The 19,056-nt window shown below is 34.9% G+C and overlaps 1 protein-coding gene and 2 non-coding genes across 3 annotated transcripts; all 3 read right to left on the reverse strand.

The window, feature by feature from the left end:
- Positions 1-7,897: 7,897 nt before the first annotated feature.
- LOC113236069 lies at positions 7,898-8,090 on the reverse strand. The gene has a single exon (XR_003310912.1). It is a non-coding gene; the product is annotated as a U2 spliceosomal RNA (small nuclear RNA).
- A 256-nt stretch (positions 8,091-8,346) lies between these two features.
- On the reverse strand, positions 8,347-17,928 carry LOC113235882 (4-hydroxyphenylpyruvate dioxygenase-like). The gene is made up of 10 exons (XM_026471804.1): positions 17,824-17,928; positions 16,869-16,970; positions 15,658-15,870; positions 14,534-14,634; positions 13,281-13,385; positions 12,426-12,513; positions 11,410-11,532; positions 10,639-10,734; positions 9,727-9,870; positions 8,347-8,499 (listed from the first exon to the last, which is right to left on the reverse strand). The coding sequence occupies exons 1-10, from the start codon at positions 17,926-17,928 to the stop codon at positions 8,395-8,397; spliced, it is 1,182 nt and encodes a 393-aa protein (XP_026327589.1). The 3' UTR covers positions 8,347-8,394.
- LOC113236068 lies at positions 11,972-12,164 on the reverse strand. The gene has a single exon (XR_003310911.1). It is a non-coding gene; the product is annotated as a U2 spliceosomal RNA (small nuclear RNA).
- Positions 17,929-19,056: the final 1,128 nt, after the last annotated feature.

Consider the following 19,056-nt stretch of genomic DNA (forward strand, 5'->3'; position numbering starts at 1 on the left):
AAGGAGACCATGACGATAATATCTATCACCTGCACTCTTACCATCTTTTGTTATAGACTACGGAGATATGTAGATTACTTCACTTGTAACTTCTCGCCACCTAACGCTATTTTGCAGTCAAACTTTATAGCTGTACAGTTTTGTAGGATTACCTATCAACAGTCCGAAGTGACATTTTCCAGAAATAACTTTTGGTCGAAATTTCATAACCTCGCAAGTAATTTTAAGAGGAAAATGTTTTTTCTTTTAAACCTAACTTAACATTCAATATATCCTGAAAGGACAACTGTTTCGTTATAATTCCGTTTTCGGTGTAATGAAAATTCGAACGAACGTTATTTCGGACAAAAAAAATCGACTTTGTGATAGGTTACCGTTTTGTAGGACTATTTACTTATTTAAGCTAAGAAATTGTACCCTTTTTAAGTTCTAAAATAAAAAAACAATTAGGTGTAACAGTGAGTAGAGATTATCAAAGATGTGGACTCGGCTTTATACAGCGCGGTGTATGGTATGATGTCGTAGCAAGGTACCCAACCTGTTGCGCCGAGCCTCCTTTGATTGCGCAGTGGGCCGATTTGATCATTTTTTATTAAATATAAAATAATTTACTTCAAATTTGTATTGGACCAATGAGGTACCTCCTTTCCAACAAAAAAAAGAATCGTCGAAATCGGTTTTCAAATGTAGAAGTAATCACGTAACATACACACAAATACAAACGAATTGAGAACTAATAAATATGTTTTACTCGTATAATTTTTCTGTCTCACATAAAATTATGTCCAAGAATAAGTAAACATTCCACTGTGTTCGATACTTGATAAACAAAATGCAAATTATGTTTTAATATAGAGAACTGGTCAGACCAATACGCTGAGGACAGAAACGGGGTGGCGAAGCGTCATAACGTTGACCTACTACTGTTGTAACGAGATGAAATAAAAAGTGTTCTGTCCTATTAGAAACATTGTTTCAAACTGGAGGAATTAATCTTATAAACTTGTAACATTAATGGATATGTGTTTTTTTTAGTATGAACATCAAACACCGTTATAAACAACCACTTGTTTTCAGAAGCTTTGTAACTCACAATTTGATAAAATAACAGCATATTAACGTATTGTGTACCTATTATATATATCTAGAATTGTATCTATTTTAAATGGGTTTAAACATTGACTTACAATTATATGGACGTCGGGTCCGCGCTACAAAGTGTCCGAACTTATAGGGCGTTAAAATCGTATACAGAGCGTCATTCACACTCTAGTCTTCGTTTGTTCGACTGACAGCGAAGCAAGCAAAATTAGACAGTACTGCGATGACATTACAATTTAAATTCAACGTTTTAGCTTTTTCATATTCCTTGAAATGTCACTACGTTTAAATAGGTTGACTTGGGACATTTTTTTCGTGGTTTTTGTATTAGACCCGTCGTCCATTTATTTGTAAGTCAATGGGTTTAAAGATAAAAGCTTACAGCGCTCCACTTGTATACATGGACTGATGTAGAAACAAATCTCGGTACGTATGTCATTTGAGGTTTTAAAGTTTGATAATGGTCATTTCTGTAGTAAATGTATGTAGTGAGTAAGGTCTAGTATAATATTTAATCGAAAAGTTACCAGTCTCCATATGCTTCGGTGTCTCCGGAGAGGCATACTTGCCAGGTGAAGTCTGAAGACCAGCAAACTGCTGAGACTTTTACTTTTTTCGAAATAGATTTAAGTAATTGTTTTACCTTAGAGCGGTTACATACGGCGACTTGCAATTGCTTATCGTCTGTCTACCTTTACACAGGCGCGTTTTTAAGCATCGATGCAAACACGATGCAAGCGCGCGACTGCATCGATACAAACGCGCAATTGTATCGCTGCTGTAATCGTTGTCACCGTGTGTAACCACTCTTAAATGTTGTGTATTTTGTGTTGAAGAATAAAATATTTTTATTTATTTATATACATTTTTTACTTCAAAGACCTTAAATTATTCAGATTCTAACAGCTATCTTCAAATGGTTAAGATTTCAAATAGATTTTTGTCTGTAATGCTTGAAATTCTGCACATGATTCCTAAAAAGGAACAACAATAGACTCAACGATGAAATAGACGGACAAACAATAAAATCTACACATCGACCTTCTGATACGCCAAAAGTTCGCTTCTTAAAACTGCTATTGACCGCGTGGAATAAATTTAAAGTTACCTAAGTACCTATTTGAAAATCTTTCGCTACATAAGACGAGGCAGTCTCTACCCCACGTTAGTGTCGGCTCGAGTCCGGGAGCGGCCGGTTCGTTTAGCATACACAAGTATTTAAAAGCGTTGCGTAATGATTTTTAAAACGCTGAGGGAATATTCCATGGAATTCTTTACTAATAAGAGTTTGAAATTAAAAATGTTACTTCGCTACTACTACACTACACTACTACTACAGGTTTATAAAGTTGCATACGAACTTAGTGGTGGAATAATAAATAGTAGAATTTACTAGAATACTTTAGATACTTTTACGTCACAAATCTATAAAACACAATATGAACACTTTAGTGTGTCAATTTGTTCCCTTTATTTACTATTTTGGCGGCAATCCACGTTCTACGTTGTGATGTGAAAAATTAGCTTTCATTAAAATTATGAGTTACGTGTAAATGATTTACGCTCTTTCACCTCAACAATCATTAAAATTCACTTTTGAAGTCATTTAATTCGTTAAATAGTCCATTGTAGATTTAATTTGGCGGTATGTGTTTTTAGTTCAACATGATAGATTATGGTACGAACTTTCAGAAGTTTGTTTCATTATTAACTAAATAAATTCTTTCATACAAAAAATATCAACGAAATAACGTACCAACTTTTCTTCTTTACCTTGATAACTTCACAATTTTAAATAGCAAATTGCCAGCGCTGTATGCAACGGTTATAAGACATATCATTTATTTATTCATTCAATCATTCACTCATTCATACATTCAATAGTTTTAACAGTTGACAAGGATAACTATCACTGTAAACCTAAGCTGTAAACTCATGGTAGATGTTTTGTGATACGTCTATTACTTTTGTATGTCGCTTTGTGTATTTCTTAGTAGGAATACCATTATTATTTTTTTATACGAAACAATTACCACACAATGCTGATAAATCATGGGAAGGTAATCATGGTATTAGCAATAAATAGCGAAATTTAAATTGCTAGTTAATGATTTTAGAAAATAGGTGAAGGATAACATGTTCGGAAACACGAAACGTAGTTACAAGTAATGAATATTGTTTTCGTAAACAAGTTATTGCTTTTGCAAACCATACATAGAGGCTAGTGGTGGAGAGAAACCGAGAAAAACAAATTAAATATGCTATTAGAATCACATAGGTACGTAGTTATAGCTCGCGTCAGTGACTGGGTTTGTAAACAAACGCCATTTTACCATAAAATAGTAACAATATGGCTAAAGGCAGAGATCGTCAGCTTAATTATATTTTGTGAAAACATATTTGCAGGCCGAGCACTCCTCGGTTGTACGCGTTAAAAAAGAAAACATTCTAATATAATAATATAATAATAATAAACCATTTATTTCAGGCCATAGCCCATAAGATAATGGTGTTAGTTACAAAAGAAAACCTTAGAACTATGTTAGTATGATTGCATTGAATTTTGAGATATTGATAGAAAATTTAAAATATTAAAATTTGGAAAATGCACAATAAAATTATTACTTAATTTGACCGGTTGTAATGTTTAGCCAAAACTTTAAAATTGTACAGTCAAAACGATGGGCAAACATCTTCAGGATGCCATTGCCACTGTCACGCACTCGCTTTAGCAGAGACGATACTTTTTTACGCCTAATGTCATAAAAGTCATCTGTTGGCGCTCCAGCAAACTGCACTGCAGTGCCGTGGCAGTCCCAACAGCATCCTGAAGATGTTAATGTACTGTACTCGTATTGAGTTGTATGTACGCTGTGTATATCTAACCCATAGACTACTCGATTATAACGTTTTTATGAACAAAACCCGACCTCAAAAGTTCGTGGAATTACGAACGTTACGTTTTTTGAAACCGGCTATCGGAAAAAGCGAGAATTGACAACCTCCACCTTTTTTAAAGTCGGTTAAAAATGCTCTGTGCATATTACAAGTATTTCAAAGCAAATATAAATTCCTTAAAATACTGTTTAAGCCTCTCGAAAGATCCTTAATTTATTATTATCTTAAAAATTTATGCACAACGGAAAGGTGAAATTGTAAATCAGTTTTTCTGTGGTGGAAACAGGACAAGCGTATTACTTTGTGTAATATTCTGACCCTAAATGTCATCCTTAAAAGTAAGTACTACCCGAAATTAAACATTTTGACACGCTTCTCCCCTTACTCTATAGATTGCAAGGCGGCCAGCTGCTACTTGGCATTTGACTATATCTATTTATTTGACACATTCAGCCGAATACTATTTATTTATTATGAAGAAAAGTGCGCTAACTGAGTAATGCGCTCTAATAATATCGACTGCTGCAACGTACAGTATTGAAACTACAAAATGCATACTTTACAGTCATTGACTTACAAATAAATGGACGACGGGTCTAATACAAAAACCACGAAAAAAATGTCCCAAGTCAACCTATTTAAACGTAGTGACATGTAAAGGAATATGAAAAAGCTAAAACGTTGAATTTAAATTGTAATGTCATCGCAGTATTGTCTAATTTTGCTTGCTTCGCTGTCAGTCGAACAAACGAAGACTAAAGCGTGAATGACGCTCTGTGTACGATTTTAACGCCCTATAAGTTCGGACACTTTTTAGCGCGGACCCGACGTCCATATAATTGTAAGTCAATGTTTACAGTACAGCTGTTTGAAGTTATATTTTGACTTAGAATAATAAGTTTTAAAAGCGTCGTGAAAGTGACACCCAATTATGATAGCTAATTTTATGTGCTTTCCTTAGGCCTTTGCATGATTTAAAAATTTTATGTATTTTTCTAGAATTTCAATAGTTTACCTTGTTAGAATTTGCTAGAAATTAATCGAAAGTGGTAGATTCGTTAGTATTCAGGGCTTGTAAAATTTGAACAAATATTGAATCTACCAGTTTCGGTACTTTTCATTGACAGTTTTTATAGAATCGATAAAAGTTTAACACTTTCGATTATTTATACCAAGTAATTTACGATCTGAAAGAGAAGAGGATACCAAAACCAAACACTGATATTATAATTTACTAACGTATATTTATTAATTATGAAATTAATTCAATTTTTTTATGGAATTCATTACGAGTAACATAGACAAATTAAAGCAACTTTTAACTATAATATATTAAATGAACTTTTGTACTGTAGTATGAGTTCTTTAAGTCTTTTTATGTAAATATTTTTTTTACTTTGTAACATAATCGATAAAATAAGTAACGTGACAAGTTATAGGATTGTATTCCAGAACTCTACTCAATGCTCAAGTCAGGACTTGAGTATGATTTCAAGCAGTGGAAATCATACTCAAGTCGTATTTCCAGTGCTTGAAATCATAGTCAAGTCCTGCCTAGAGCATTGAGTATAGTTCTGGAATAAGACCATCAGTGTTGTTATTTTTTTATATATAATATCAAGTGACGGGACGAACAAGTCGTGCGCCTGATGGTAAACTACACACCTATCCATAACAGTTGCAGTGCCACTCAGAGCTTTAAATCGCAAAGATCTGAGGCCTGTCACCCTTAGACATCATTTGACAAGTCCCATGTAATTTTACCAGAACCTTTACCCTTCAAAACCGGAACGCAATAATGCTCACATTACTACTTGGCGGCACAAATAATGAAGGTGGCAGTGCATCCCTGGACGAACTCTTTCACAAGGAGCTCTACTGCTGCTATTTGTTACTTACGTGTAAGTGAAATAATGAGGTGTTTATCGAGTTTTTAGGTTTTCGCGATTGTTACACTTAGGAAATGACACTATTTTTTTAGGGTCTAAATCGCCTGTATTTTTTTTTTTCAAACAAACCAACGTTTCGGGCCCTTTACATGTCCCATAGTCACGACAGACGTCAGGTACCGGCCCTGTAAAGTGCCCGAAACGTTAGTTTGTTTGAAAAAATAAGTATACGCGATTTAGATCCGAACAAAAATAGTTTAATTTTTTAATAAGACATTTATTACATAAAATTAATTTGTCAAGAATCTTTTACATTAGGAAAACTATATAAATATCACAAAAACACGTGTATGAACACGAAATCTTTATGTGATGTCGATATTATATTTATTACTGGCATACATGTAAAGGCTGTATATTACTATTGCGATTTTGCCCAGAGCAGTTGTCGGACCAAAATTTTATGTCTACTGCATCATTAGCTATATTTTATTTAACAAAATCTAATAAACAGCTACCGGTTGGTAGTTCGCGTCGTTTGCTTCATGTTTGCCAATATTGTGTGGTCCTCTAACCCCAGTATCGCAAATAGTAAACAGTGACAACGTGAAAGGCAGTTGAGAAATTTTTGGAAATCTTATGTTGCGTATACTATTTAGATGCAGTTTTAATTGCCATCATGTAAATCTTGCATAACTTGTGCTTTAGTGTTTCGTGCGGTTTCCTTGTTTGAAATGTGCTTGTCATAAGCAACATCTGCTCTTCAGTAGGGCTTCATCATCATCATCAACCTTTTTATACGACCCACTTCCTTTTTTCCTTGGTTTCCTCTCAGGCAAAGATTTAGACCATAGTCATATTTCCTCTCAGGCAAAGGTTCAGACCATAGAATAATGCGGTTGGGGACTTCACACGTTTGCCGAGTTTTGTGAACCTTCTTCGACGTGCAGGTTTCATTACGATGTTTTTCCTTAAGCCGGAATGCTCATGGTAAATTACGAATGAAATTTCGCACATAAATTCTGAAAAACTCAGAGATGCGTCTCATGTCTCATGTTCACGGCTGACTGAGATGGTAAAGTCGTCAACCAGTTACGTTTAATATTAATGCAAACCACCCTATTTTACACTCAGAATTAAACATGAAAAAAATCCAATATGCTAATTTACGAAGTATCTAGCGTAGAACTACATTATAACTGGTAGACTCGATAGATGTTTTCCATAGAAAACCATGGAAAGTGGTACGTTCGATAGCTCTAAGACAAGAAATAAACACGTATGCTATCGAAAGTGCCAGTTACTAGTAACTGGCAAGTTATAACTTTGTCGAAATTATATAAACCTAGAACACTGTCGAATCTCCCCTTTTCGATAGTTTTCTTGTTTAACCAGCCATCTGGTCACTTGGGTAAGAAAAAACGACACAAAGAACTAATTATTTTAAAAATATTTAGGAACTGATTACATAAGTGAAATTTTAGATAATTTATTTTTGATATTATGAAGGGATATAACAAAGTTATAAATACTTACCGAGTAAACTTTTTTTTTCGTTAGACGTGATTTCACTGTGACATTGTTGTTCATGTTTTATAACAAAATTAACCACACATCGACCTCGGCTATTCACTTATAACCTCCGATTTAAAAAAAATAAAGAACAAAACAAAAATAAGTAACTAAAACAAGTTAAAAGTAAACGAAAGAGACATACCCTCATTCTCTCACATCGCATCACGGCGAATACTGACGATTCGGTCGGTTACGAACTGTGCGCGCATACCGTCGCTTTAGAACAGTATCGATTGTACCTTATTCGATATTGTTTGTCGCTCATAGTGTGAAGTACCGATAGTATTCAATTTCAAACTTCCCTTAATATGTTTTTTTGACCACACTGTATATTTTTGTAATAGTACTCTTACAATTGATATTAATACAATAAAAAAAATGTAGATTTTGTAGTTTCAATACTGTTTGTTGCAGCGGTCGATATTGATAATGCATTTATGTGGGCCGATCCCAGCGGCACTGCAATGCCGGGCCGACCCGTGACAGGAGTGGAGCGAGCCCCGAACATCCCGTCTGATCACAAAAATCAGTTTAATATACTGGTCCCTCAATGAGGGAACTTTCAGATATTAAGCTGAAAAGAACAGATACTACACTTTGATCTTAGCCAAAAGGCCGAGAAGCGATGCCATTGCCGAAATGTTCCCAGGTAGTCATTCCGCGAGGGAAAATCTTAACACCGCGATTCAGAAATTAACACAAAACGTACAGTGCCATCTAGCGGTATGCTAGCGAAACGTTCTCGTGGGTACGAGTTTCATATTCGCATGTTTAAAAGGTAATAAGTCCAAACAAGATTTCGTACATCGATAAACTGTATTTTATTTTATATGTTTACAGGTAATATACTACTTATCGAGAATTAAGTAGCAGATATATGGAATTCAATGCGAGCAAATTTGTTAAGCTTTCTCTTCAATCTTCAATCTTCTCAATCAATCTTGGATTCTACAATCTTCTCGTCTTTATTAGTATTAGACGCATCCAGAAGCTCCATGGCTTCGAATACCCACTTGTAGTTCATAGCTCCAAATCCCTGAAAACAGTAATAATTAATAATTGAACCGACAAAAAATATATACAGAAAAATTTGTTTTCAGGGACACTAATCTATGTATGCATTAGGGTTTTTATCCCGGGAAACTTGGTTTTGAATGTTTCGAATCTCAATAATATTATGACATTTTTGAGACTGGAGAATATCGGGATTTTTAACACTCAAGTCAATTAAAAGTATTAAAAATGGAGTAAATTAACAGTCATTATTTATTCTGGTTACTTGGACATGGCAACGTTGTAGAGCACTGTAGAGTGGAGCTTATTATGACATATGAAGATTGAAGACGAGTAGTAACAACATCAAATCATCACCTACTATACAAGCGTTTTGTTTTTTGCGTAGGTACCCACTATAAAAATGGAAAATTAAATTTCATAAATATTTTTCATTTTATAGTTAGATTAAATAAGAACTTAATTAAAATACTGCAGCGCTCATGGAAGAATAAGTGGAGTTACGTCAAACGCTTACATCTTGTGACAAATATTGTAGACAGTGTTACAAGAATTGGAGATGATTTGGATTATATTTTTCTGTATCTAATGGAGCAATAAACATCTTTGATATGACTCCACTTAAGCCATTCTTCCATGAGGGGTGCGAATATTATGTTTTGATTGCCTAAATGTCGAGCCTAGGGTTTAAAGCGCGCGTAGTGCTCTTAACGTCAACGCCTTCGACGTTCTAATCAAGGTTGTAATTCAGTATATTCAGCAGCAACCGTAACATCAACTATTTTTTATGTATAAAGTTTAATCGCAAACAATAAAAGTTGACAAAAGGTAAACCTAATTTTTTATGTTTCTAGAAAAGGTCCGTTGGCTTTTTGAAATTTTTAGAGGGGTTCATGACTAGGAAAAGATTAAGAAACCCTGGTCTAGCGTATAAATATGAAAACCTACTTATGAGACAGTCTCGAAAGTGTCTTTTTTTCGGGATTTTTGAGACCGCATCGAGTCTCGATATTTTTTTCCCGTGACCCCGAAATGCAGGGAGACTGAAACCATTAATCTATCACAATATATTTGAGTATAAAAAGTACAGAACATTTGACAGGTTGTATTTTAGCCCACCGCAACGATTTCTCCGGAATAACGATTTTGTTATTCCAAGATCCTTCAGGTAACATTTAATAAAAGAAGTTTGAATCAAATCAGATCGTAGTTGACTACTACTAGGAATATTAGATGAATATACTCGTACTCTGTGATTTCTCCTTTGCAGAATCTCAATGAAGACCGTAGGCCTGGCCTGGACGTGTTTTGTGAACGCCTGCAGCATGTATCCTCTCTCGTCGAAGTCAATCAATATATTGTTCTTTTGCAATTCGTCTACGCTTTCCGCTACCTGGAAAACATCACCATAATAGTTCTATAAATAATAACTTTATTATTTGGAACTATTCTATTAATGTACTGTAGATGATGATTAAATTATTCAAAAGTATAAAAACAAAGTGCGAGATCTCCTTTTCCTTATTGATAAAATCTTAGACAAAATAAAATAAATGAATAAAGACAAAATTGTTGGGCTGACCACAAAAAAATATAGAAACATGATATAAGTTCGTATAAATGTTGTTGGCAAAACAGTGCATGAAAGTTCAAAGCATGTATGAAGTTTTACAATTTCGATTATGATATTTTTATAATACCCTGTATTGTTTATCTAAGTAACAACTATTGATATAGCATTAAATTGAAGGAAATCTTATAGTTCATTATGCGAATTATGCTTACCTACTATAGAAACAAGATTAAAATTTATTAACTGACTTCAAAAAACGGAGGAGGTTCTCAATTAGATTGTAATTTTTTGTATGTATGTTATGCGCTTACTGCGACATTTGGGAACCGATTTTGATGATTCGTTTTTGTTGGAAACAGGGTGCCTCAGTGTTGGTCCCATTTAAATTTGAAGAAAATATTCCACCTCTAAGGGTGGCAAACTAGGGGATGAATCCGGTTTCGTGCACTGTCCGGTGACCGATTTTAATAAGACGTGGCAAATAGATGTAAGTCCACGAATATTAGAGGTTGATTTTTTTAGTACTCTGTTCTCTAGTTTACTAGAAACAGAGTACACATTACCGCATTAGTACCTGCACAAAGTTACCTTGACAGAGCTTTCGCTCAGCTTCTTCCTGATGAGGTCATAGTAAGTTGGTGGCCAGGAAAGAATATCAGCGCCTCGAGCTTTTAAGTTTCTCATCTACGGTATAATTAAATTTCTATTATATGTATTATAACAATTCAACTGGTGTTTTGTTGCTCTTTCTACAAACGACTGTTTTAAAATATTCCTGTCCTGTCTTACATTCAATTTTAAAGCTTAAACTTAATTAAAACCAAATTGAATTTTAAAACAGGATGTAAATCTGATAAATATTTAGAAATGACGCTTTCGCCCTTTTTACAACACCGACGATGATGTATAAAGGACCGCTAAAGAAATTGAATTATGATAACAATGTTCATATCTTACTGGCCACATATACTAGAACGTTTAATCGTAATCAAAAGACGACAGAAGTTTTTTTTTTTTTTCAAATGAAACGTTCTGGCATTATTAGTGGCCAGTGAGTGGCTCATTTGAGCATTCTTATCATAATTCAACCTATTTCTAGCGTTTTCATCATAGATTTTTCATAAATACATATTATATGTCACTGAGTGTAGTAATTATTTGTAACGGCGAAAAAAGTAAATTGGCGGGATATTTTTTATTCAAGTTTGAAAATTCGATAATTAACACATTGAAAACAAAACCCTTGACTTTAGACCGTCCTTATCGAAAGCGTCGTAGATTTCAATTTAAATTTTAAGTCTGAAGTTTGGAATGCCCTTGCTCTATTACTTTAACCTGTAAATTGGTACATATACTTACAGTAGTAACAATGTCGTCGGTATAAAGAGCGACGTGTTCGACGCCAGAAGTTCCAAGAGCCTTCACAAATTCGGTAGCTTTGCTGGTAGGTCGCAGACCTTTAGCAGCTTCGTTCATTGACAGCTGCAAGACAAAAAAAAGTTAAAAAGCACAGTAAATAAAATTATTGATGTATGCTAGACTGAGATCAAAGCTACACAGCTGTTCAACACATTGGTTTGAGTTAATTAGTGATTGAGAATCCCCTCAAATGTATGTAAAGTTGTAATCAGATTGTGACAATGAATAATTTTATTAATATATTGTGTGGTCGTACATGGGTCGTACGGTAATACTGAATAGACATTTATAGCTGAGTTTTATTGAAGTACTCTTTTTTTAATATGAAATCCTAAAAGCAAAAGGGTAATTTTGAATTACTATAGTACCTTCGTGTTCACGATCCAGTTTAATCAATATAATGATTATTGTAGTTCTATCAACGCTGACATCTGCATAACGACTTCTTAAAACAAACGGCTAACATACATAGGTTGTTGTAGTGGAATTTTTTGCTAGGGTACTTATGTGGGCCGATCCCGGCGGCACTGCAATGCCGGGCCGACCCGTGACGGGAGTGGAGCGAGCCCCGAACATCCCGTCTGGTCACAAAAATCAGTTTAATATACTGGTCCCTCAATGAGGGAACTTTCAGATATTAAGCTGAAAAGAACAGATACTACACTTTGATCTTAGCCAAAAGGCCGAGAAGCGATACCGGTGCCGAAATGTTCCCAGGTAGTCATTCCGCGAGGGAAAATCTTAACACCGCGATTCAGAAATTAACACAAACCGTACAGTGCTATCTAGCGGTGAACGAGTGAACTACCACTTGACACAAAAACATTTGATGTACGCAACGCATTGGAATTGAGATTGTAGAGATGAGTAATTGGTAGTAAGTAATGTGATACAATAAAGTTAAATAAATCATTAATTCCATTAAGAAACAGTAAGTTCGGAAAGTGTATACTCACAAGCACAGTTTCGGTTTGATTTATGACAGAAGCGGAATTGATGCAGGAATAAGGTGTGATATCATGGTCGTAGTCGACGCACCAAAATCTGTTTATGAAAATAACTATATTGCATATTTATTAGTGTTGCAACGAGTAGTATAATACCGAATATTCGACCAGGATCGTGGTTAAATAGCCGGGTATTCGGCCATACTATTCGATCGGTACACATAGCGAAATTGGTACGAAAAATAGTACCTAACAAATAATTTTGTTTAATGAAACAAAAAAGGTACTTAATATTTTAAGTTTATAACTTAAATTTAGGATTACATGAAAAAAGTAATCGTTTATTACTTCGGTTTGATTAACTCTCAGAAACTTAGTTGTATATTTTTTTCGAAAATAAATACTTGGTTGATTTTGTTGACGTTTAAGTGAGTAAACTAATTATATAAGTAGGTAGTTTTTGTTTAATAATATTATGTTATTTTTTTATCTCTTACAAAAATAGCTTAGTCATTTCCTGTGACCCTTTAGAAATAGAAGCGAAAAATTGCGCTTTCGTGAACTTACAATGTATGTTTATCATTAACAAAACTCACATGATAATTTACTGTCTTTTTTTAAACATCTTCCTTGTGATTTTAGGTAGTCTGTATACGGCCGAATAGCAAATAACAGGCTGAATAAGCCAAATGCCGAATAGTAACCGAATATTCGTTGCAACTCTAAAATTGATATTATATGCATATTGAATCAACCAAATAAATACTCGTATAGCGGTACTGAGTCGTGGGTAAGACTATTATAGGCGCCTAATACAAGAAACCGTACAAACCTCATCAACAAAAATGGTAAAAGTTAGTGCACCTGTGCATATTGAGGTTCTTCTCATACCAGGAGATGGAGTCCTCCAGGGTACCATCAGCCATGTTGCCCTCGACGTGGTCTATGAACTCCAGATTGATTGCGGGTCTGAATGAGCAAATTTATTATATTTAACTGCCTCTGTGGCCAAATGGTTTCCATGTTGGTCTGCCACGCAGAGGTCCCTGGTTCGATTTCCGCGAGAAGTCGAAGTCAAAGATTATTTATTCCATAGGTAAAATAAATTTACACTTGAATACGTCACATTTAAGCTACTGCTGGTTCACTACGCTGATCTCCCCGAGAAGAACGGGCAAGAAACTCTAGGGAGTGCTCTTTTCAAATAAACTTAAATGCTATGGAATAAATACACTTTGAATCAAATTTTGTGTGGATTCTGGAGCCGTGTCGTCTTTCCATACATCTTTATCTAACACGTAGTCTTCAATTTTGTAATATGATTCTTCGTTCAAAATATTTTTAATGTAGTTATTAAACTTAGGAAATGATAAACTTAATATACGCTCCGGAATCTTATTGTAAACACGTATACAGTTCCCCATAAAAGAATTGTTTACCTGGGTTAAATGAAATCGTGGTACCATGAGTTTGGACTTAGCTCTAAGGTTAATATTACGGATATCTTCTTTCTTATTGAAATTATGTATATTTTTACGGGCATATAAAATATTTGAGTAAATGTACTGTGATGCCACAGTCACGATACCAATCTCCATAAACTTTTCTCTGAGAGAAACCCGAGAGCCTAGACGGTACACAGAACGAATCGCTCGTTTTTGCAATACAAATATGGTTTGAATATCTGCCGCTTTACCCCACATGAGAATCCCGTAGGACATTATACTATGGAAGTAACTAAAGTAAACTAGTCTAGCAGTACTAACATCGGTAAGCTCACGTATTCTGCGGACTGCGTATGTAGCGGAGCTTAATCTGCTGGCCAGGGAAGACATATGTGGAAACCATTGAAGTTTACTATCTAAGGTCATTCCCAAGAAGACTGCTTTATTGACAAGGTCTAACCTTTCTCCGTTTATTTCTATTCTTGGACTAGTCGATTTTACGTTAGGTAATTCAAATTTAACACATTTTGTCTTCTTGGCATTGAGCAATAAATTGTTAGCATTAAGAGAAATATTTGTATGGCCAACATTTATTTCTCTCTGGAGTTTGGGTGTAATTTGTGGTACTATATCTGTGTGTGTTATTATTATTTTTTTTATTTAAAAACTTACAAAATATGGTTAAGTACATCGTCCTCTGCTGGTTGATAACCGGGCAGTAAGATTCCGGTATATTTGCTGCGATCTATCAAAGTGTGCGTATTATCACCGTACTGTAACAAATAAATAGCTATTCTGTGTGTGATTCAGTTACCTCTATGATAATATTTGACCGACTTCAAAGGAGGAGGTTCTCAATTCAACTGTACGTTTTTTCATATTTTTTGTATGTAGGTAATGTTACGCCATAACTCGGCATTTGTGAACCGATTTGATGATTATTTTTTTGTTGGAAAGATTGTACCTCAGATGGGAACGGGAATGGGACCACCATTTAAATTGGAAGAAAATATTCCACCTCTAAGGGTTGCAAAGTAGGGGATGAATGACTTTTGAGGTCGGTATTTTTAGTACTCTATACTGTATTGTTATTATTCCTACACTTATGTATATTAGGCACAATTATATTCAGCACTTTGTGTTATTTAAGAAGTAGGTAATTATTGTGATAAACTACATAATAAGGGCACAGGTCCGTGCATCATAAAGTACAATCCTTTTGTATAATTTAATAAATGCCAAATACAATTTATGATTGAAAATCAGATAATTTATGTCAGTTGCGCCTTTTGCACTTACTGTATATCCAACAACAATTATTGAATAGATTTCGAGAAAAATAACGTAGATGGGTCTTTTTTCTTGACCCCGAATGTAAATAACTCTATCGTGATAAAAAATTCAATTATACTATAGTATATACTGTTTCTCACTAGTAGATACATTATAAAGCAACAATTATGTATCTCTGAAATATCGTCGGGTATAGTACAAATCCGCTTATGTAGTATTACACTAAACCAAATTTCACAGGAGAGGGATTTAACGTTATTACTTTGTTTTTTCTACGGCTACGACTTTCATTGTTGCACAGTAAGCATTAATTTATGTTGTCTACGAACTGATAATATAGATTCCCGTAAACCACGCTAATTTGGTTACCACGACATTTACGCGGATTCGATTTAGCCGCTAAATTACTGAAATTTATAATCAAACGGAAACTTATAATCCCCGACGATATGTAGTCTTAATTTGATGAATGTTTTTGTTTAGGAACAAAAGTGGCTACTTACTGTCTTTAAAACCGCATATCTCACTTTCCCATTCTCATCTCCTTCCTCAGTGACCCCTTTTACAATCTCCGCTCCTCCTTCTTTAGCCTTCTTCACTAGCTTATCAAGATCCTGCACTGCAAAAGCTACATCTTTCACGAAGTCTCCGTGAACTAATAGATCTTTAGCCATAACGCCTTCAGGGGTAATAGGCGACTCGAATACTATGATTATCTGGAAATGCGTCATTGCTATTATGATTTTAGTAGGCGCTTCTATTGTAATAAAAAAATCACATAGATGACCAGAAATGAGCGGTGAGTTAAAACCCAATCAACTCGCCCGGATTTTAAACAGGTTTTTACCCAAGGGCTTGAACCCATTTTTGCCCAAAATCTAAAATCAGAATTTGGTATAATTCCATGCTTATTACAAATATCGTTGAAAATAAGACGAAAAAGAGGCAACCCCACAGAATACCCAGATCTTGTAATCCCATGGATTCTCACTTATTACTAGTGATGCACATTACGATTCGATTTGTATGAAAATCGATTTAAGTGTAGGTACTTCTACACTTAAATCGATCGAATCAATTCATTTCGCTTCAATAGAAAGACGAAATATGTAAGCAAGCAATAAACATTTTGTAATATTAAAACTTTCTACACACCGAACCCGCCGAACTGGAGTCACAGGGTTGGTGTCGGAGGCCATGTTTCTAGAATCATGTCATAGGATTAGATTAGAAACAAGGCCGCCGACACCAGCTCGTGGCTGTGTCGCCGGGTCGGCGGGCTCGGTATGTAGAAAGCTTAACATTACATTTAGACATAACTCGATTTACGAATATTATAGTTGAAAATAGTATTTGCCCTTGATTTCGGGCATTAATTTGTTTTAACCCGATTATTATCCGGCGTTAATAAAGCCTATCTGGACACGTCAGTGACACTCCGATAGCACTTCCAAATGTTTTATGAAAATTAATAATTTAGCGGGTGCTACGCCACAGACAGTGACGTGTCTCGCGTCTCTCGTGTAGCGCTATCTTTATGCATATAATTTGAAGGTGCTCTTAGCGCGTGCATAAGAAGACAGAACTCGCTTGAAAATATTCGAAATCGACCTTTGTTCCAGTAACGGTCAGGAGTCTATACTACTTCAAATGGTTTTAAAACGTTTTAAAACAATGCTTTCTAATTACTCCTTAATTTTCTTTTTTCCTTTACCTTATTCAACCGGACAGCATAGGACAGCACAGGTCTTTCAGGGGTGGCTTCACACACAGCTAATGGTTTGAACCCGAACCTTGTAATGAAGTAACTGGACGCCTATACAACAGAAACTATAATTTTTTAACCTTATAATGTGAAAATAGCGACTAACCAAAGTTCGAACGTTCCTGATATAATAAAGCTACATGTGACCATAGGTCAAAAGTGCTTTTATCATTCATAAGTCATAAAAGTTATGGGAATTACATGAAACAAATTATGTATATAATGAAGTTTTATACCTAGCTCTTTCTTTTTGTTTTTCGTGACGGGAGGAACAAGTTGTTCGCCTAGTCGAAAACGATAAGCCTGTCCATAACAGTTGTAGTGTCAGTTAGAGCTTTAAATCGCAAAGATCTGAGGGGCACTCTCAGTGCGTCCGTCTTCTATTGAAGCATAGTAACGTTATTGACTACTTTCGTTCGTAGAATTTTTAAACCTCATCATTTTAGGTGCGAATATTTAATTAGATATTTAATTTTGTCGTTTTATGCATATTTTGACATACTTAACTATGAAAATAACTGTTGATTGCAAGTTGAATACAACTTCGTCTGATATTTTTAACCGACTTGATAAAAAGGAGGAGGTTCTCAATTAGATTTTATTTTTCTTTGTACGTTACACGATAACTCTTTTAAAAAATGTGAACAGATTAAGATGATTCTTTTTTTGTTGTAAAGAAAAATTTAAAATTAGAAGAAAATTTTCCACCTCAAAGGGTGGCAAACTGGGGGATGAATCCGGTTTCGCGCATCCGGTGACCGATTTCAATGAAACTTGGCAAATAGATTCCATTTGATTACCTACATACTGATTCCACGAACTTAAGGTCGTTTTGTTTAGTACTATATACTGAGATGTTCTTTACACGTTAAATTAAGAACCAAAATATTTAACATGAACTCACCGTTTTAGCATTGGCAACCCAAAAGACGAGATGGTCAAAATTCAGCACCTTCCCTTCGCCTTGTTGTTGTTGTTGTTGTTTGCTAGTATTTTTACCTTTCGTCATTTTGTCTGAAAATGTGTTAATAATAGTTTAAATCTTTTTTTAAAGCTTTTTCTTTGTCAGTCTTTATTTTTGAGAGGCAAAATCAAGGTACAACGTATTGTACGCTTCACATAGAGGTTTATAAAATGAAATCCAATTATGTATTTGTTCCGTTTATGACTTCGTATTAGTTTTTAACTTTTTACAGTTATTCAATTTCTTTATCTGCTTATTGGGGTGCTGGTTCCTACACTTATATATAGTAGTGAAGGTTTGGCTTGAAGAAGCACGAAGTAGAATTAATGCAGTAGAAATGGAGCTTTGAGAAGTATGGCTGGAGTGACTGTGATGGATAAACTACGGAACAGTGTGATAAGAGAGCGTTGCGGCGTAGAAGATGTAAAGAGAAGACAAAGATAGAGAAAGGGATGCTTAGATGGTTCGGACATGTAGAGAGAATGAATGAAAATAGATTGACGATACAGATTTATAAGGCGAGTGAGAGCGGGGTATTTTAGTATGAGCCGACCAAGGCCATCCTAAAGAAGGGCCAGGTCAAGAAGTACCCTTAGCTGACGGGCGTGTATGAAAGCACTGATGCATGTTGTAGCTGCAAAAGATGTATGTCAGGACCGTAGCAAATGGAAGACTGTTGTTTTTGCCTACCCCGATACGAAAAAGGCGTGAAGTATATGTGTATGTGTGTTTATCTACTTGTCACTAACACGATATTAACACAAAGGTTTACTATCCTGTTTTTGCTCTTAATTCACCACAAGGTCCTCGAAGGCGGTGTGGTAGCTAAAATTTTTTGCTTTGTTTTTGAGGAAAATCCTCACTGAGCCACAATTTATCTGGTTTACTGGGTTACGCAATCAGACACTGTTTTCATTTTTTCACGTATTTTAATTTTGTTTTTTGTCGCTCGTTTGTTTTTTATTCCCAAAGTTAATTTTAATTTTTGTTTGTTTCTATTTTGTTCCTTTTGTTGCATAATATTATTACATATGAAGTTTAGCATTTTTTTCAAAAAATATTAAAATCATGTAGAAAACTTCTATCAAACAATGATCAAACATTAGAATTCCACTTTGAAGGTTTTTTTTGGACTTACTTTAGATGCGATGCATTGAATTCTTATTTACGCAT

This window comes from Hyposmocoma kahamanoa, unplaced genomic scaffold (genome assembly GCF_003589595.1).
Source record: "Hyposmocoma kahamanoa isolate Upper Pololo Valley unplaced genomic scaffold, ASM358959v1 88, whole genome shotgun sequence".
Taxonomy (NCBI): domain Eukaryota; kingdom Metazoa; phylum Arthropoda; class Insecta; order Lepidoptera; family Cosmopterigidae; genus Hyposmocoma; species Hyposmocoma kahamanoa.